This window comes from Pagrus pagrus (assembly GCF_965226575.1).
Source record: "Pagrus pagrus genome assembly, chromosome: 10".
Classification (NCBI taxonomy): domain Eukaryota; kingdom Metazoa; phylum Chordata; class Actinopteri; order Spariformes; family Sparidae; genus Pagrus; species Pagrus pagrus.
Window position 1 is genome coordinate 10,623,242 of NC_140194.1, and position 20,399 is coordinate 10,643,640.

Genomic DNA, 20,399 nt, shown 5'->3' on the forward strand with positions numbered 1-20,399 from the left:
CGAGGTCTGGCAGCATCCATATTGTTCACGTAGACAATATATTTGAGGGCAAAACCATGTTGTGATTTATATACATTTAGATCAGAATCAGCTTTATATGTTTAGGCTTACAAGATTAACACACAGCTAGACTGAGCACAACGAAGCTTAAGATATTAGCAAAGGGAGGAAGGTCTGCTCCCAAATGCTTTTGTTTTGAAGGCAGGTTCGCATCTCTTCTGGTCTTCCTGCTAACTGTAGATACCTTGACAAATACTGAGGAATCAACCAAACGTCCCGCCCGACCATCATGGTTGCTATGGAAGACACTCGAAATCCCGCCCCCCCAAAATATGCCCCACCCATTGACCCACACTATCCTGTACATGATTGGCTGGCGCGACTGCCGTTTCCATGTTTCGGTGTATTTATTGGATAATCCCAACGCCTGTCAAAAATCTTAACTCAACAGACTTCCTACTGGGTTAGGTTGTCCTCACTGTCATGTATTTATCTGACATGTTTTTCCATCAACTCTAACATCAAGACAACGGCCTATTTAGACAACAATTTCTCACCGACTGAGCGTTGAATTTACCTCGGGTCGATGTCCAAAGACAACCGCCACGATGGACGACGGCGTGGCGCTGGGCAGCACCGTCTCGGCCCAAGAGTTAGCCAAGGTGGGGACGGGAGGGAGAGGTCCGGTAGCAACAGCTCAGGCTCCTCGCATGGAGGAGGCAAAAGCAAGAATTCATCGATAACCGCTTTAAAGGTATGTAACGACTTGATAGCTCGTTGCTAGTGGCGGGAATACAGTCGTTAATTACGTTCAGAGCAATATAATTGATATGCAGTGCTAGCTAGCTTGAGCTAACTTGGCTAACACCTCCAGCAGGAATTAGGCATTTTTGGGTGACCCTACCTGCCGTAGGTGTGATGTTGGCTGCTCTCCCTAATTCTTGATACGTTTCCCCCTCCACCAGCACCTTTGCTAAACACACCCATAAAGCTTCATGATATTAATGTGCATGAATGTATTGTCTCATCATTAGCAAGAATGTGACATCAAAAGAATAGTGTTGTGTAGGGTACCACAAAATCAAATAACAGGACGAGTCTGTAGTAGATAGTAAAGTATCCTCCGCTTCCTGTTTGCCCCAACTTCTTGCAGACTTTCAAGGTTTTTTTTGTACCATTTGTAGGCTGACAGACCATGTGGGCTCGGGTGTTTTGTCCCCTAGCAGCCTATGAATCATCGGGTGCCGAGTCCAATCAGATCCAGAGCATCACCCTGTGTGCCTAGTGCACGGCCAGGCTTGCGTTAGCACACGCTGTCTACTGAGCCTGCAGCTATACTCTCATCACTGGCAACACAGGATGGGGGGGCAGAGCGGCAGGCCTGCTGTGTTCACATGACTGCGCAGCGTTGTGGCAGAAGGAGAGTGAGAGATGAGAAACGGAGGGAGAGTGGGGGCTCTGATGCAGAGCAGGGAAAGCAGAGGAAAGAAGCTGTAAATATACGAGGCTGCGTGCAGAGGAGAGTGGCAGGCAGATAGACGGCAGCAGGCAGTGAGTCGGGCCTAAGAAGTGGCTGCTAACTCAGCAGAGCACTGAGGGCTCAGGCTAGATTACAGACAGGAGAGTCCAAGCGAAAGGCACCACCGGTGGGCTACTGAGCACTTGTCTCTTGCAGTCGCTTCTGGGAGAGGAGTTGACACAGCTGGGCAAGTTGCTATAGCAGTGTGGACAGAAGGAGTCTATTTTGGTCCTGCCGTCAGATGACGATGTCACCTTTCACAAGTGGAGGAGCTGGTGAGGGGGAACAGGTTGCCTGAAGTGGGCTGGAAAAGTATGTCAGGGGTGGATAAGGACGAGGAACCTGCTTACAGACTGTACTTCTATTCTGTACGTATCATTTTATCTTTTGATTTTTGTCTCTCCTACTGAGCTAGATCTCACCCACTGTCTTTTACTTGCATCTGTTTGTAGACCTTACCAAAGGGGAAACCTTACACTTGTCCCTTACTCAGCGCAGTCTAGAAAACAAGCACTCTGTCTGGTGCATGGGGAAGGATTGCCTGGCCATAACAGTAATTATGCTCCTCTACAGTGTATCTTATTTTTCAACAGTGCAGCCAAGGAGACAGCTTGTTTACAGGTGATTAAGTAGATCAAGAGAGTGTTGCTATAAGCCTTTTTTGCCTCAGGGTGCTGAGCCAGTTAGCAATCGGTTGTGAGTAGTGGCTGTGGTATTTTGACAACATTCGTCTGTCATCCAGTGGCTGTGAATCCTAGGAAACACAGGGTAAATATTTGCTGTTTGTGGATGGGAGATGGTGCATTGATGCTGACCCACCTGACTAGTTATTGCACATTTTAGTGGGGCCAGTGTTGTTTGATGTTCTTTTATCTCTTTGTAGTCTTTTCTACTTGGCTGAATAAAGCCCAGGCCACTCGACATGTAAAGAATTTTGCTCGTCAAAAGTAGGTCAGCTGGGTATCTCCCTTCGGGACATTAAATAGTATCAGAGCAATACATGCATGCTGTTTCTTCATGTGTAACTGTTAATGAGTCATGTTCACATTATTCTCTAGGCTCGATTGTCCATGAAGATTGTTGCATGTGATAAACCGTGGCCTAATTATCACTTGTTCCAGAATAAGACATAAACTCTCACCCTCATCGTTTCAGTTGCAAGTGTGGTAGAGGAATGATTTGAGCTGTAGCTTTCTTGTGGTGTTAGTGAGAGACAGCCAGGAAAAGACAGAACGGTTTGTTCCATGACTCATTTGCTATTAAGAGGAGAACTGGCTCTCGATTTTTCTGTTGGTTTCAGGTAACGATGTATTTACAGTCTGAAACCACATCTTTATAGTTGTCTGACAAAAATAGCCAAGTTTGCACAGGACTTTGTCAACACTAGATTAAATCATATATGTACAGAAGTGGTGCAGGCTATTCTGCAGGGAGAGGGTGCACACAGATTGGAAGATCCAGAATGATAAGCCCAGAGGTTTTAGCTTCTGCGTTGTTTTGTAAGCAGATTGCCATAAATCAGAATACCTAGTAATGTAAGATTACAAAGACAAATTATATCAAGTAAGCCACTGGGTACACTGCGTATCTTTCGTTTATGTTATTGCTATGAATGAATAAATGCTTTCAGGGTTTGGGCCGGATTTAGTTTATGAATTTATGCATGAGCTGTTTGTCTAAACTATTTTGTGACCGGATATCCCTCCGCTGTTGATGCCATGTTGCATCACAGGGCATCAGGTAAAGGATGTGATGAATGACTTCTCGCAGCATTTATTTTGGTGCACATTATCTGCTGCACCCGAGGTTACAGTCAAGTTCACTGATGCATAGTCAATGTGTGTAGGTCAACCATGATGCATGCTGGGCACATAGCGGGTTTAGAGTTTCTGCCTCTAGCTGTTTCTTGTCACAGTCTGTGCCAGTAGACCTCTTCCATAAACTTAATGCGTGATGCAGTGTTGTTGCTTAGGCCCCGGCTAGCAACCACACATCAGGGATGGGACTAATTATTGAAACAGCATTGTGCAATACACTCTCTTGTGATTGAGTATTGCTATTTTTCCCTCAATGGAAGGATTAGGGATTTATTATGTCATTTTAATATTGATTAATATATGATTTAATTTTCTGAAAAACTTTTACACACATTGAAAATGTTTGTGTTACTATGAGGCGCAGGATAGGTGTAATATTTAACAGTCTTATATTTAGTTTTATATTTATGTCTGTTGTAATATTTGGCGTATAAAATGTATAATGCATGGAGTGAACACAGGAAACGTGATTTACTTGTTAAAAAAGCTTTTATTTGTTGGTCTATGATATCGCACTGTACTGCTTTACACAATACTTAACTGTACAAAATCAGTGCACACAGTGTAATAAAATGGAGGTAACCATAGCAACGATACTCATGCTTCAGGCTGTTACTGGTTAGATCACCAGTAATTTAACTATTTGGTTTCAAGAATAAAGGAAACGATATTCTATGTATTTTTTTATTGTCAGCAAATCCCATGAAGATCAAAACCAAGAATATGTCAGTCTCTTAATACTTTCCAACATCCCTACCCTGTCTGCGGCACACCGAAGCCTACTGAATCATACCGAGGACATAAATCTTTAAAACAGGTCATAAATATTAGAGATTGACCGATAGTGGGTTTTTAAACACCAGAATTTGGAGCTAGAAAAAGCCAGTAGTTGATTATCGACCGGGTATTGGCGGATTAATCGGCTATTATTGGGTTTGAATATCAAACTCAAAGTAATTAATAAATACATTTGGATCCCATGAAACCTCAATGCAAAACGGTGCTTGGAGTTCGCAGATAGCTGTAAAACATCCCATCAGTCTATCTAGCTTTAATAAATACATAGTTTCATTGTGAAAAAAGGTCCTAATTTGTCCTAATACAGCTGGGCACTGTAGTTTTAAGCAAATGTAACAAGAGTTTTGTATGAGTTGAGGCTATCTTCACCTGCATATTTGGTGTGATATTTTATATTTATTGCAAATAAATGTATATGGGATTTCCTCAAAATACTGAAGTGACATACCACACACTGCAACTGTGTTGCTCACTGATGTTTTTAAAGACATAGGATTTAACCTTGTTGAGTTGTGTACACACATTATCCAAAATGTTTGCAACAATTTTCAAAGAGAAATTGGTAATTTGATTCAAGGTAGCTGCCTGATACCTTGTATATTTGCATTTTTATAAGTTGGAAAATGACCGAAATAAACTAAACTTAAACTAAGGTAACTGTGTTTCATTTGGTCGCCTGTCACTGTAACTTTCGTGACAACATCAGACGACATCAGAGTGAGAAAGGATGTTCGTTGGATGTTACTAAACATAATGTAAATAAATATTCAAAACATTTCCTCGTCCATGAATGTTTACTTCAGTGCCAGCTGTCCAGGTTTGTCATAATGAAGGGACATGTCATCCACTGCAACTTTGTTGCTCACTGATGTTCATTTAAAGATGTAATATTTAAATGTGTAAAGTTTATTTTTTCATTTTCTTAGCACCCATGATCCCACAGTACTTGCGTCTTTTGTTTTGACTGAGGGACCCCTAGCAGCACGAATTACATACTGTGTTTGCGTATTAATTTATTTTTTACAATTTTTTTTTCACGTTATTTGTTGGCAAAAAGAGAAATGTAGAGTATACTTGTGGCCATGGAACAAGCCCATACTGCATACCTTGGTTTCACAAAACAGAAAGTGATGGACTTGCACCTCAGCCTTTTGTCCATTATTCCACTGATGCTTCATTGTCTCATGTTTCTCAGAATTGCCTAATGTGAAACTAGCCTCATCTTTGGCAGCATATCATTATATCATAATGAAAGTCACCTCATGAATCCCACATCTGTTTATCAAAAATGTTATGTTATATTGCTCTACAGCATCTTTCCTTGTCTCTTGGATAAGATGCAACATTGATGTGTTGCATTTGTTTCTCTCACAGGCATCTTTTCAGCGCTCCAACAGCCATGACAAGGTGAGGAAGATAGTTGCTGAAGAGGGCCGTGCTGCTAGAAACCTCATTGCCTGGAGTGTACCTCTAGAGAACAAAGAGGAGGAAGGTTAGTAGTAGCATGCAAAGCAAATTTTATGTGCATGCTTATGGATCAACGTTAATGTTTTTACAGAAATCTACCTGCCTGAATTAAATTTTTACTTGCCCATATACAAATTGTCAAATCAAATAACAACTAAATTGAATTGTCACGTTTAATCTTTGTGTTAAGGTACTACAAGGAACTTTTAACTGGTTATGAAACAGTCTCAATTTAATATTGATGCATTTATCTGACATACATAAGCAAACAAGACTATGAGTGAGAAAATTGGCTATTTCTGTATAGTTTTATAGAGTCTATTATAGTTTTTTCAAAGCCTATTACCGGGTTGGATCCTTACTTATGTGGGTCAGATAAGTCATGAAATAAAAACTTCTTTATGGTGGAGTGCTGTGGGTGAATTGAGGTGTCTCAGCCTGAGGAAAGAAGCTGTTCTGTAGCCTGTTAATACAGTACAGCACTAAAACAAAGTTTACTTCGCTTTGTCCTCAGGGGCCGCCAGAATCAACAAAGATGAAAGCTTCTTGAAAGCTTTAGGTAAATTAGTTAGAACAAGGTAACACTGTCATGGATGCAAAGCAACAACATTCTTGCATTTCCAAAATTTTAATGGGCTTTACAGTCTGTACAGTGTACAGCGAATGACATCCTGACTGGGTCACCTTACACTCTTAATTCGAGTGAGGAAAAACTTCCCAGAATGGAAAATATCCCTCGTAGCAAGGGGGGAAACATTTTGAAGAAACCTCAGGAAGAGCCACAGACGTGCACTATACATGTATGTCAAGTGTACAGAACAGAACACCACAATCACAGAGTATACAAATTTCATTGACAGAATATCTGATACTGGTAATTATATAGAATATAAATGAAGAATGTAGATTCAGGAGGACGACTGAGCAGGCCAAGGCATCGCCAAGTGGTACCCAAGCCACACATGATTTTGATTTGATTAGATGAGAAGGAAGCAGGATGAGTCATTCATTAGGTAATTCCATCATCTGCTCTGGAAAAACCAAACATTTTATTTCATTTAATTTTATTTAAAACTTACTTGCCCGATTGCTGTTGCGGATGATGTTTTCTGTAAGTTTATTTACCATATCTTTGAGCCAACGAAAGGTGTTTTTGTTTTGTAGTTTTTTACAGTGACCATCTTTGGCAATGTCAAACACAGTCTGTAATCTTACCCAAGCTAGACACTGCTGTTCATTGTAATACAATATCAGCTGGAACACAATGATCATTTTTCATCTCATGGCTAGACTGATAAATGATGGTAGAGTGTAGAGAATCTGTCATGCAGGCTGAAGCTTACACCGATGCCTAGTGCTCTGTTATGTAGAACATAACATTTTTGGAGGCACAGGTCAATACTACACTGTGATTCACACTGTTTGGTTAATAGAATATTATGTAATAGGCTTTGAAATGTTTACACAGTGCTTTTGATGCAATTCCTGAAACCCTGAAAGAAAAATATGCCCGTTAAGATGTTAACTTTTCAGCTCGTCTTTTCGGCACTATAGTTTACTGTACAGCACAGAGCTCCCATCGCTTTATTTAGGCTTTAAGCTCCTTTTTAGAGCAACCCACTCAGAAGCCCCCACCAAAGCCTCACACTTTCTCACTTTTGCCGTGGCTCTGGCTCTGCCTCCTCTTTGTGGGTCAGTGCAGTTATTCTATTCAAGGCTTATTTGCTGCTCTTGAGTTTGTGCCATGAATGCTAGAAATCTTCAAACTGTGTGTTGTGTTAAGAGTTGTCCACTTCTCTCGGTGTACATTTGTGGCGTTTGAATTTATTAGTTACTTATGCTTCAATATTTGTCCATGATCAACATTAGGGCTTCAGTTGACAATTATTTTCATTATCGATTTTTTTTTTTGCCAGTTAGTTCCTCGATTAAATGACAATTTCCCAGAGCCCAAAGTGACGTCTTCAAATTGCTTCTTTTCTCAAACCAGAGTCCAAAACCCAAAGACTCTTCATTTACTGTCATATGCGATGAAGAAAACAGCAAATCCTTACATCCTTAATTTTTGCTTGAAATATGACTGAAATGGTTAACGAATAATTTTTATTTCCATCGACTAATCAATACAGCTCTAAGACACGTGTGTTTATCGTTACCTTCATCTGGATTATCAGAGATTTATTTTATCAGTTGCTATATATAAGCATATATTTTTTTCTTCACACAGCAAAGTCTAAAAGCAACTCCAGTGGCAGTTCCAGGGCCCAAAGGGTCAATTCTGGGCAACAGAGGAACAAGAAACAGGTTGGTATATCATCATCCTTCACTAGAGGGCACCGTTCACCAAGCTATGTCATCTATGTCTTTTGCCTCATGCTGCAAGTGTAACTCTGATGGCCATGAATTTTCCTGTTTTTGAAAAGCAGACTACAATGTCTGCATTTTCAGTCTAAAGACTTATGTACATTAGATGATCTTGCACAAGTCTGAGAGAGGTGCAAAAAGATAGTTTAGACTGCTACAGGCTGCAAGGAGAATGTTATAGGACTGGACTTTATATAATGGTGTGACAGCAATTGTTGCCAAAAACAATTTGTCACTGACTGGGCTAGTACAATGCTCTTTAACCTGATGGAATATTATCTTTGTGTACCCATATATACCGATACCTTCTATTTTAATATTTAATACTGACACACTGTGGTTGACACCACTGGGGTGATGCGTGGAGTCAACATTGCCACAAGGGGTTCAAATCTTAATAAAAGGCAAACAATAGCTGCACCCCATGTCCCTGCAAACATGAAAAAACTCCTCCTAGATGCTATAAACAAACTATAATTTTACATGACACTGTAGCAAGTTTGTCATTGTTGTCGTAAAGTTTACTCCATGTTTTGTCTCCACAGAATGCTGCTGTGGAAAATAAAGGCACAGCTGGCTCCTTGTTGGAGAAGGGGGCAGAGAAGAGCCCCACCAAAGCAAGGCAGCCCCGCAAGGTGGACCTGCGAGCACGCTACTGGGCTTTCCTCTTCGACAACCTGCGGCGAGCTGTGGACGAGATTTACGTCACCTGTGAATCCGATCAGAGTGTCGTCGAATGCAGGGTTAGTTTGCCGTGATGAGAAGAAAAAAATAAACAGTCTCCCGGGGAAATGCAAATTCTGTTTTCATGATCTGAACTGATCAAATATGAGTTCTTCTTTTGGGAGACTGAAGGGTCTGATTTATGAACACTAGAGGGAGACATTGACATCATGACAAAATTTCTCCCTCACAGCTCGCATTCCTCCTGATTTCTGCTTTATGTCAGAGGAGCTCTCTGAAAGCTTGCTGGTGAGAGAATTATCACAGGACTCTCTCCCGGGCCTGACTGGACTGAATATTGATGGCAGACTGTAAACAATATTGTATATGCATTGTGTTTGTCATCAGGCATTTGCTGAACTGGGGCTTGGCCATTTCTACTTCATTTTGGTCTACATCTTGCACAGAAAATGAACCTTATTTGAGAATTGGCGTGTTCTGTTTTGGTGCAGCCTTGGAGTAGTACTCTGCTGTTGCTCCAGGGCATACTAGTGTGATACTGCTGGTCCCGTGTTTTATTGATTCTTCTGCCATGCTGCATTATGCTGAGCATGGTTCTGGTGACGGTCTGCGGTCAGTACCGTAGCCCAGTTCCCTGTGGTGTGGTTGGCTCGCTGTCAGTGCCACAGCGCAGCTCCCTGTGGTGTGATCAGCATGTTGTCAGATGGCCTGTGTCAGACATCTGGCTCAGTAGGTGTCTTTTTTTTTTTTTTTTTCCCCCTCACTGTATCTCTCTACACACCCTAATGCTGTCTAATGGCCATGGAGCTGGGTGCTGGTCATAATCCCCCATCCCACCCAGCTTGGGCTTAATGGACACTGATAGATGATGGAGTCATCTGGAGGGGAAGCAGAGTGCTTTGATATCCCCCAGCCACAAACCCCCAGTGTAGCTGTGGGCAATCTGCAGTGTGTGCTCTCACACAAACAATTTCCCACCCAAAAACATGTGGACATAAACATAACCATTGTCAGGAAGTGATGCTCAGCTCTCTGCAGTGTTACTGTAATGCTTTGTATAATTTGAATGAGAACCTCAGCGCTGACCTCATGTAATATGTTTTCCCACTTGGAGGGAAATAATTCACCCAGAAGAATGACTCATATATACTTCTTAATAATGCCCACACTCTTTAATCCACAGGCCTTACTCGAACATATAAACTTTTCCTTCATCCCATCTGTGAGTTATTTTACGTATTACTGAGACCAGGCAAGAAAAGCTCTTGGTATTGGTGTTTGCTTGGAGCCGATACAGGTTCAGATTTTTAATAATTAAACAAAAAAAGCAATGTAAACTGTGAATAATTAACTTAGGTCAGTCAATCTGACTTGGGTTCTACCTGTTCATTCTTGTCTCTATGTATGGACCACAGGCTTTTACTGCCCATCCTACTTTATGGCAACGCCTCTGGAAGGTTAAACATTTTGTCATTCCTCATGAAATGTTATGTGAGGGTTGTATTTAGGTAAGTATGCCTGTTAACATGCTGAAAGCCACTTTACGGTGCCTTCACTCACTGTTGGTTTATCTGTCAGAGGAGAAGCGGACCGCTCTCCGTCTTGTCCTTCATTACCAAATGAACACCAGGCCATGGTGGTGGTCTTTTCCTGTTAACCAGCTCTAATCAGCAGACCTGCTGCTGGACACATCTTTCACTGGTCTGACTTGTCTATTAACTAAAAGCACTGTGAAGCTTTACTCTCAATTACCACTCCCTTCACGCTTCCCATCAATCAGTTGTGTTCGTTTCATTAGAGCTCTGGGAAAAAGCTCTACACAGTCCGCCACCTCTGGATAACCGGCACTGTGAGGAAGTTCAAGTGCTGATAATGGGCATTTGCCTTCTCTGTTCTTCCTCAAACTTTTCAATTTCTTTGTACGTGAGCATTAACATGTCTGGCCCAGCTCCTGTTTCTACCTTAGGTCCCTGAGTGAGTGAGAACTAACAGAAAGATATAATTCATCTCAAACTGGATAAGTCAAGTTACTTATGGATAAGTCAATCAGAAGAAAGTTAATTGCCAACTATTTTGATAATTGATCAATTGTTTCAGTCTTTCAACTAACAATGTCAAACATTTGTTAGTTCTAGCTTCTTTTTGACTATTTGCTGCTTGTCCTTGTCATTTGTGATGGTAAATAAAGAGTCTTTGGGTTTTTGATTGCTGGTTGGACAAAAGAAGCAATGCATTTTTCACAATTTTCACAATTCATCGTGAAAATAATTGGCAGATTAATTACCTCTGCCAAGCAGGGTATGTTTCTCCCTGTGTCTGTGTGTCTGTTTGTTGGTTTGTCAGCAGGAATACACAATGACTACTAAATTGGATTCCCATAAAATTTGGATGGAGGATGGGTCTCCACAATAGACACCTTTAGTTTTTGGTGCAGATTTTGTTTAAGGGATGGATCCAGGATTTTTTATGTTTCATTTTCCTTAACATTATGAGTTTATTTTCTTTTTTTAAACTTTTTTTATTTTTTTTATTTCTTATTGTTTGATGCATGGATCTTGATGGGAAAAAACGGTGGATGGTATCTATGAATGAGTAAGCTTTGATGCAGATCCAAATAAAAACTTGGATTGAGCAGATCTAAAAAATGTTTTATTTGCTATTGGATTAGGCTTAATTGAATTAAAGGGGAATGTTGGGCCTTGGCAGAGCCATTTTAGGTTATAATGATTAGTTGCAGCTCTAAATGCATAATTTTATGCTTAAATCATGCTTGGCATTTCAAGCTGTGTGAAACTGACACCATTTTACATTAATATTGTCCAAATATTAAGACACACACGTGCATCGGATTTTATTTATTTATTTTTAAACCTATCTTTCTGTTGGTTTGTACATTGTGCATTTTTTTATGCTTGTGTTTTATAATTTGCATGTAATCACTCTTTATCATTTTGTGTCTGCTTGTCTCTAGGAGGTGCTAATGATGTTGGACAACTACGTACGGGATTTTAAAGCCCTCATAGACTGGATCCAGCTCCAGGAGAAGTTGGAGAAAACAGACGCCCAGAACAGGTAATCTTCAGTTTCTTTTTTTTTTCTCACTCCTTTTCTTTGTCTGTCCTACACTACCCATTTTTAGTTGCTCCCTGAGGTGAAACTGGAAGTGCTGGTGTCTGGACTCTGACTTTGAGTCACAAACAGAGTGGATCAATAGCCTTGGCTTTGATTCAAAGAGATCCATGAGTTTATTGGCTTCTCTTTAACACAGTGACCACTGCAACCGTAAATTGACTAAGAAATGAAATTCCCAGTGCTGCCTCCCAATTTGTTCATTTAAGGCGTACTGTTAATCAATAAGACATCCTGAAATGTTACACGCTCCATTTATTGCAAAATTGCTGCAAGTGAATCAGCTATTTAACTGATTTGCTGAAGTGTAAGCCAAGTCTGTGTGTGTGTTTGGCAACTAGGGATTGTAATTAGCGTTAGTTAAATAATGTTCACCACTTTCATTTTTTTCAGGCCCACATCTTTAGCCTGGGAGGTGCGTAAGATGTCTCCAGGACGTCACGTGATGCCCAGTCCCTCAGCGGACAGAATGGTTCCTTCCCCAGGGGCACGTCGAACCCTCACCTTTGGGTAAGCTCTGACTTAGTCATGCTTTAAGGCCTGTATGCTGCACGAAACCCCACTTTCCCTCCACCATTAGGTGTTTGATTTCATTTTAAAGATCAACACAACATTTTATTTGATTTAAAATTGTATTATAAGGCATCCTGTTATTAACCAATCAATATTTTAAATGACGCACTATGCCTGTTTTTAAAGGGGTTAGAAAATGCAGACTCCGTTATCTAGCAATACAGCCATTGATTGCTGATGGTGAAGCATTTGTTTAATGCAATTTGTTCAGTCTCTCACTCTTTGGCCACAGAATCAGTGGAAGGTGTAGATGAAAGTGTCAGTTAAAGACTGCTGAAGCATCGGTTCAATATGTGCACTGCTCTGTAATCGGATGCCGCAGGAAATGGATATCGATCATGACGGAGGCCTGTTGTCCAATTCAGTCCCATGCTATCTCAGAGCGGAGAGTGCAGGCGTGTTAGATAGGCACTGTCTTCGGACTGCTCAAGTGTCTTACACGGGCAGGACTGTAGGAGCTGCTCAGAGATTAGATATAATGGCGTAATAAAATTGAAAATCCTACCTGCTGACAGTAAAGGCTTCACTGAACAGGTGCACATTTGTTTGTTCTCATGCATGATGTTTGTGTCTTATTTAGTGGTCCTCCGGCTACACTGGCTGCAGCCCGGCTCTCCCACACAGGCCCCAGCTGGGCAGACCGGGTGAAGTGCACTCAGGCCGTACCTAATTCCAATCAACAAACAATCTCCCCGGTAGAAAAACTTGGTAAGAAATCTCCCCTTGCAGAAAGCCAGAATGTACTTGGACAGCACATCTTCTTCTCCTTGATTGACAAAGTACCTTGTGTGCTCTCCAGGTAAAAAGGATGCAGAGGGCTGGGAGACCGTCCAGCGAGGACGCACTGCCAAACCTCGCTCTGCTGCAATAGTTGCCAAGGTCAGTCCTGTCTTGGCACAAGTCATCCCAAAACAGGACAGCGCCAAGTGTGACCACTCACATCCGCCACCTCAAGAGGAGCAACAACTCCGTCCTCAGTGTACCCCGGACAATGATGCAGCCAAGACGGACTCAGAGCAGCAAGTCCCTGCCGAGTCTGACAATCTGGAGAAGGTTGGACGTCCAGAGAATGGGCACATGATGGAGGTATTGAGGTTCAGTACCTTGTGACGTCTTAGTCTCTGAGCAGTCCCTGGATATCAATTATTCACAAGGAGCAGAGTAACACTAGACCATTTTATCAGCCACATTTGTTTTTGTTTTGGGCTCCATGGTATTCATAGACAGACTGTCCAGACAGGCATATCAACTTTAAGGCGATTGATTGTATGCTGACATTTCAGAGGCAGAAAACCCATTTTCACTCCCATGAAATAAATACTCTGTCGATGCCTCCAGACACACTTGGTAAGAGTGTGTTTTAGCCATCGGTTGAATCAGAAATACAAATCAGTATTTCCAATCTATCAGCTTAATTTGATAGGAATTGGATGTTTAGGGCATGTTAGTGCCAGCTTTCCTGCATGTTTTGTGTTTTTAGCTATGTGTTGAGTATTGACTGGTTTGATTTCTTTTTTTGTGTGTGTTATTGCTCTCATGAATTGCTTGAAATATGCATGTTTTAAAATGAGTTTGCGTGTGTTTGTGTGTGACTGTCGGTGCAGCCCCCAGCAGAGAGTGCACAAGACTCGGGGCAGTGTGTCGACGCACCCTGTGAAGACGCGCCTCCCCCCATAGCAGCTCTCACCCCATCCCAAGCCCCAGAACCCACCCCGTCCTCAGCCACAGTCCCACCAACAGACATTACTCTATCAGTCCCAGTCCCTGCTCTGGCACTCTCCACATCCCCAGACCTTCCCCAGGCGGATGGGCTCAGTGCACTGTTGGCCTTGGGGGACAATGGGGCTGAGGGGGGCGCGTCGCAGGGCATGGCCACATCTGCTCCAGGACAGGCTGAGACTCCCATGGCAGCGGTGAAACTGGAGAGTGTGCTGGACCCCACAGAGCTTTCTACTGTGAGTGCTGAGAGATGGAGGAGCAGAGGGGAGGGGACGGGAGGGTGGGGGGGCAGGGATCCCTAAGGGTCCTTCACCGCCTAAACAAAGTCAATCTTAAGAAACCTCCAGACCAAATGTGCAGGCAAGACTGCTTAGCACTGTGCAGTGTTGTTATAGCGCCGTTCTCTGTGAAGAATAGCTGTGAGTAGATTACTTTTGTACTCGAGCAAGTGCTCCCAGGGTGATGCCCAAAACAAATCTATTAACTTGTTTTCAATTCAACTTGTTTTAGTTATTTCGGCCACCTTTTTAAAATATTGTGCAAAAAAAATAAAATATATATATATATATATATATATATATATATATATTTCTGAAGAACCTTTTCTGAGTTACCAATTTGTGTTCAACCCAGCAACTGATCTTATGCAAACATTGTCTGCCCACATCAGGTGTTGTCACTATTATTAAGCATCATGGAGTGTGTAAACACAGACCTCCATACACTTAATCAAGGATGACTACACCTCTAAGTGGGGTACTGTCAGATTTTGACAGGCATTGAATAAAAATGTGGAAAAAACTTCAACTCAAATCTGCAGTGAAGGCTACTTGGCCTCAAATTTAACACCAGTCTAGTCTTTGACCTCGCCCAGGCTATTCTGGTGTTCTTAAGATTTTGAACTTTTTAACTTTCCCATACACGCCTCATGTAAAAGACTTGATGCTCTGGAGTAAACTGTGAGTCATTTCTTTTTATTATTGCCATGTCATGAAAATGCATAAACTCTCAATATACTTGCAAGGTTGAGGTAAACGGATTCCATCAGTTGCCTCCTTCCACCATCTCTTCATCCTCACAGTAAATGTGACCTGCATGACTCTTGAATGCTTCCTCACTTGTGATTCTTGTGATGATTGTGTGGTACAAACTGTGATTGGGTTGATATGGTGTTCCCCTCAGTCTTTGGATCCTGCATCCAAGTACAAATCGGACCAACTGCACAGAAGTAAAAAGTACATTATTTCTGGTGCTTTACATTAAATACTTTATGTTCAATTATAATTTACCACATTTCTCTGTGTGGAATATTTTTGTCAAATGAATTTACATTCATGACTGTTAGCCAGCATGTACAATACCAGGATCCTGAAGCAGAAAAATCTAAACTGAATTCAGCCATCGTTAATTTTACTATTTATGTCTGTGTTGTTGCGACATATAAAAATGATGTCTATCAAAAAGGCCAATCGTATCACAATAACAGGTTTCCGTTTTCTGGTGTTTCTGGTTGTTTGCATGAAGTCAACATTTTATGAAATTTGAAATGCTGCATGTGTGATGTGGTATCTATGCTGCCATGTGTTCAGCCGCAGTCCATGGCAGAGGTCCTTGCCAAGAAAGAGGAGCTTGCCGACCGGCTGGAGAAGGCCAATGAGGAGGCGATTGCCAGCGCCATCGCTGAAGAAGAGCAGCTGACCAGAGAGATTCAGGCCGAGAACAACGACCTGGAGACTGACAACGAAAGCGACTTCTCTGTAAGATTAATCATGCTAAATTTTAGACTGTTAATGTTTGGATATATATTTTAATTTTTTTTACTAAATTGTACGTTGACATGTAAAAAAGACAAATCTTTATCACAGGCTAGCATTGGCAACGGAGGATGTGGAGTCAATATTGATTGGAGTGACATGCTGGCAGATTATGACGGTACGGAGGTCAACATCTAAATGAAAACTGAATTGTCATCCCTTGTAATGGCAAGCATTACACTGAAGTCTGTTTATTTTCCTAGCTCGTGAGCCATGGCGTCAGAGTACCTCATGGGGGGACATGGTAGAAGAGGAACCAGCTCGGCCTCCTGGACATGGAATCCACATGCATGAGAAATTGTCCTCACCATCACGCAAAAGGTGCAAAACATTTAAATTTTTCTTAACATTTTTCCGCTTTGTTTATTTCTGACACAGACAGTATCCACACAGTACAATCAGCTAATCTTTTTTAGTGCCATCCTCAACAGCAGTTCAATGTACTCATCTGCAAACCCCTCTCCTTATTTTGACAAGGATTTAATCCAGCAGCCTGAGAGTCACAGGCCCACTTACTGAGCCTGACCTTTTCTTTCCTTTTAGGGTGACCACCCAGAACATCTAAACAGGCCCTATTGCCTATCAGAGTCTATGTCTGCGATACGTTTTTTTAATTAGAGGCAAACGGAAAGAGATGAATGATTTGTTTCCATGTTTTTGACAGAACAATTGCAGAGTCAAAGAAGAAACATGAGGAGAAACAGCTGAAGGCGCAGCAGCTGAGGGAAAAACTCCGTGAGGAAAAGACGCTCAAACTGCAGAAGCTCTTGGAGAGGGTGAGTGGGCTGTGCTAAGTTGACGGAAAGCACCCTGAAGAAACTCCATGCAAGCGAAGCCCAGTCTGGCTCATGACGAGAGGTTTTGTCAGCACACTGCCTGATAGAATCACTAAATATTATAACCCCCTCCAGTCGCATCCAGGCCAGCTGGCCGCAGACAGTCGTGAGAGAGACCCCCGGCCAAAATCAACAGCCTTTCATGAAGTTTGTTTTTGTTCCCCAGACCATGGCAAGATGAGTGAGTCCCAGAATAAATCAGGATTAACCACATAAATACATGAAGTGGTGTGTATTCGCATTAATCCCCATGTGGACACGCTGGAGAGGGTAGCAACAGATAGATTAAGAATCTATTGTCTGTTGTTTTGGAGAGAATGTACAATATTTCTTTTTTTTTTTACATTTTCACCCGTTCCTGTGTGTCACTCTTCTCTTTCTGCAGGAGAAGGAGGTGAGAAAATGGAAGGAGGAGTTGTTAGAGCAGCGTCGAAGGATGATGGAGGAAAGGCTGTTACATGCAGAGTTTAAGCGAGAACTGCAGCTCCAGGCGATTGTGAAGAAAGCCCAAGAAGAAGAAGCCAAGGTAGAGGAGGGGATTCCCCTGCAAAAGCAGTAACCAAATGCTCGTGACAGCGAAAGAGTTTTTTTATGAATTAAGTGGGACGTTTGCGGTCATACTTTTTTCACTTCAAGTGTTAAATTACATTCATCAACACACAATGTCTAAAAAAATGACTGCTGCGGCTTGACAGCGTGTCAGTTCGGCTGATTCTAGCCAAAATATTGCTCCTATTTTTTTAACACATTTCATAAGTTACAATATTTAGACTGGAGACAGCCAAACCGACACCCCCCAAACTTCTATATATCTGCGTTCATGTTTATTGATATTTATACTGTGTGTATAAATATCCTGGTTCATATGTATCTGTCTGTACAGGTGAATGAAATCGCATTCATCAACACTCTGGAAGCCCAAAACAAGAGGCATGATGCCCTGGCCAAGTTAAATGAGTATGAGCAACGGCTTAACGAGCTGCAGGAAGACAGACAGAGGAGACAGGAGGAGAAGCAGGCCAGAGATGAAGCTGTACAGGTGAAACAATAACCAAAGATTAACATTTATTTTTTTAGTTTTTAAGTTTTGTTTCTAGGTGCATCTTCAATATCCTCCACTCCCTCTGTAGGAGCGTAAACGGGTCCTGGAAGCAGAGCGGCAGGCACGGGTGGAGGAGCTGCTGATGCGGAGGAAAGAGCAGGAGGCTCGTATTGAACAGCAGAGGCAGGAAAAGGAGAAAGCTAGAGAAGATGCAGCAAGGGAAAGAGCCAGGTTTGTCGATACACTAGTGGCTGCTCCAATCCTCATTAGATTCCAACAGTCACTTTGTTAAATGGGAGACTTGTATTTACATATACAGCCATTTTTGATTGTCTTTTATGAAGAGACCGAGAGGAACGTCTGGCTGCTCTTAGTGCTGCTCAGCAGGAGGCCATGGAGGAGCTGCAGAAGAAAATCCAGATGAAGGTAAGTTTATACCATGTCACCTTGCGTCCCCATTGGACACCATACAGGAATTCCCAGGTTCCCATATGACCCCTGGTGTCTGGTGTCTGGTTTCTTCCATAGCACGATGAGAGCAGCCGTCGACATATGGAGCAAATCGAGCAGAGGAAGGAGAAGGCTGCTGAGCTCAGCAGTGGTCGACATGCTAATACGGACTACGCCCCCAAACTTACACCATATGAGCGCAAGAAACAGTGCTCCCTGTGTTGCGTTGTGGTACGTACAGGTTTTTTCTTGCACAATAAGCGCATCTGAAATGCAATGAGTATGTTCTTATCACAATGACGATGAATCGGTCACTACTAAATGGAATCTGATCTTTTCAGTTAATTTTTTTTCTTTTTTCTCTTTGTTTTTTACGTTACCCACTGACCTAAACTCAGTGTCTTGGTCACGAGACTCTTGAGGAGAGGCTGACAGACATTCTGAAATTTTGGATGAAATCTGTTGTATGTTATGTTATTGTTCTTTTGCGCAGAAGTAATCAGTTCACACAGGAATCTAATATTGGCCAAACAGCCAAAAAAAAAATTTAATCTGATGAAGTCCCAATTGAGCACTTGCAGGCTTGTAGTAAAAACTAACCATTACAGTACAACTTCCCTGGCCTCTAAATTGTAGCGGGATGAAAATCTAAAAAGTCCTCATTGCTTCCTAATGGGCATGAATTGTTCTGCGACTTCTCATTTAATTACCTTCCTCTCCTGGACTAATATTGTGTGAGGGAAAGATGCAGATTCTGCAGCAGAACACCTCTGTGCAGCTCCTGTGTTTATTTGGCAAGCTGTGTATATACATTAAAATGTTGATGGAAAGTGATTCAGAGGATTTTTGGAAGAGGGCACATTTAAATGAGGATTTAACTGCATTGATTAAACATGGGCTCTTAAACAGAGATTTATGACTGAGCATGCTTATTCTTTTTCAAGTGTCAGGCGAGACAAGCAGACACATTTATCTCTGACAGAGTGGCTACCACGGCAACAAGGGTGGGACACCTTGAGTCTCCAAACCAGCATCAGATAAAGAGGGGGGGGTCGGGGGTGGAAGAGAGAATCTTGTTAAAATGTTAGATGACCTTGGCCAGCATCTGACACCAGAGATCATGGATTGGTCAGCAGCAAGCACTTAATTTAATGACATTAAACACAAACCATTCTAAATGGGCTTGTTTCCAGAGATTGAAGAACAGCATTGCTTCCTGCACACCTGCCTCTTGTTGTGGCCATTTCTCAGACCTGCATTCATTTAGACATCTACAAGTCCGCTGCTGTCCCCAACGTTAAGTGTATACGGGGGCGGGACTAGATAAGCTTTTGCTTCTTCCGCTTTCCCTTTCGGTCATATGTATTGTATGATTTAAACTAAGATGATGTGTGATGATTGATCTAACTGACATGCCCGAAATAACAAACAAATAAATAAATAAATATTTAAAACATCTTGTAAAGTATATGGGGTTTTGTTTTAGTGCACTTTCCTTTTGTTAAATATTAAAATACCAAAAGAGTTATTGTGTTGAGGGTCCTATCCTGCTACACTCTATTGCTGAAGGATCAATTAGTTTCATAAAAAATTGTTATACAAAAAAAGGCATATTGTCGCCAATTTACAAAAAAATATGGCTCATGTAACAAATCACATTTCCTTTCCTTAGGTTTTCCTTTAAACTGAGCTTTAGACACCATTTTTGTCCCTTTTGAAAAGCTCATGTGGTATATCGTTTCACCAGCGTCCCCTGGGTCTCTGTTGACCCTTCCCTGCTTCTGTCTCCATTGTGTCTGGCGCAGTGACCTCTGACCACTGTGTTTGTGTTTGTAGATCACCTCAGAGGTGCACCTGTTCAGCCACACCAAGGGCAAGAGGCATCAACAGGCTGTGCGAGACAGTAGCAGCATCCAGGGACGGGAGCTCTCTGATGAGGAAGTGGTGCGTATCACACACACACACACACACACACACACACACACACACACACACACACACACACACACACACACACCCTGCCAGGAACAAACACCCACTCATCCTGTCAAAGAATACGGCCCTGCTGCTGCTTGTGTCATGTAAAAAGACAAAAGGGACACCATGGTTGGCTTTTATGACGTGGTCATTATTATTGTTTATGCGTCCCCTTATATACTGCCACGGCTCTGTTGCTGGCTTTGTGAG

At 42.0% G+C, this 20,399-nt stretch overlaps 1 protein-coding gene across 3 annotated transcripts in view; it reads left to right on the forward strand.

Annotated features, from left to right (window-relative positions):
- Positions 1-438: 438 nt before the first annotated feature.
- Positions 439-20,399, forward strand: part of scaper (S-phase cyclin A-associated protein in the ER) — a 59,517-nt gene continuing 39,556 nt past the window's right edge. The window contains exons 1-19 of one of the 3 annotated variants that reach the window (XM_084364067.1): positions 439-754; positions 5,509-5,626; positions 7,829-7,905; positions 8,511-8,708; positions 11,621-11,721; positions 12,172-12,288; positions 12,932-13,059; positions 13,151-13,437; positions 13,956-14,306; positions 15,660-15,827; positions 15,936-16,002; positions 16,088-16,205; positions 16,549-16,660; positions 17,106-17,246; positions 17,604-17,759; positions 17,851-17,993; positions 18,107-18,188; positions 18,291-18,443; positions 20,049-20,156. In XM_084364067.1, coding sequence (XP_084220193.1) covers positions 587-754; positions 5,509-5,626; positions 7,829-7,905; positions 8,511-8,708; positions 11,621-11,721; positions 12,172-12,288; positions 12,932-13,059; positions 13,151-13,437; positions 13,956-14,306; positions 15,660-15,827; positions 15,936-16,002; positions 16,088-16,205; positions 16,549-16,660; positions 17,106-17,246; positions 17,604-17,759; positions 17,851-17,993; positions 18,107-18,188; positions 18,291-18,443; positions 20,049-20,156 — 2,793 coding nt within the window. In that variant the 5' untranslated portion in view covers positions 439-586. Of the gene's footprint in view, positions 755-1,348; positions 1,888-5,508; positions 5,627-7,828; positions 7,906-8,510; positions 8,709-11,620; positions 11,722-12,171; positions 12,289-12,931; positions 13,060-13,150; positions 13,438-13,955; positions 14,307-15,659; positions 15,828-15,935; positions 16,003-16,087; positions 16,206-16,548; positions 16,661-17,105; positions 17,247-17,603; positions 17,760-17,850; positions 17,994-18,106; positions 18,189-18,290; positions 18,444-20,048; positions 20,157-20,399 lie in introns of those variants that run through there. The other 2 variants (XM_084364068.1, XM_084364069.1) reach the window with 2 other exon arrangements.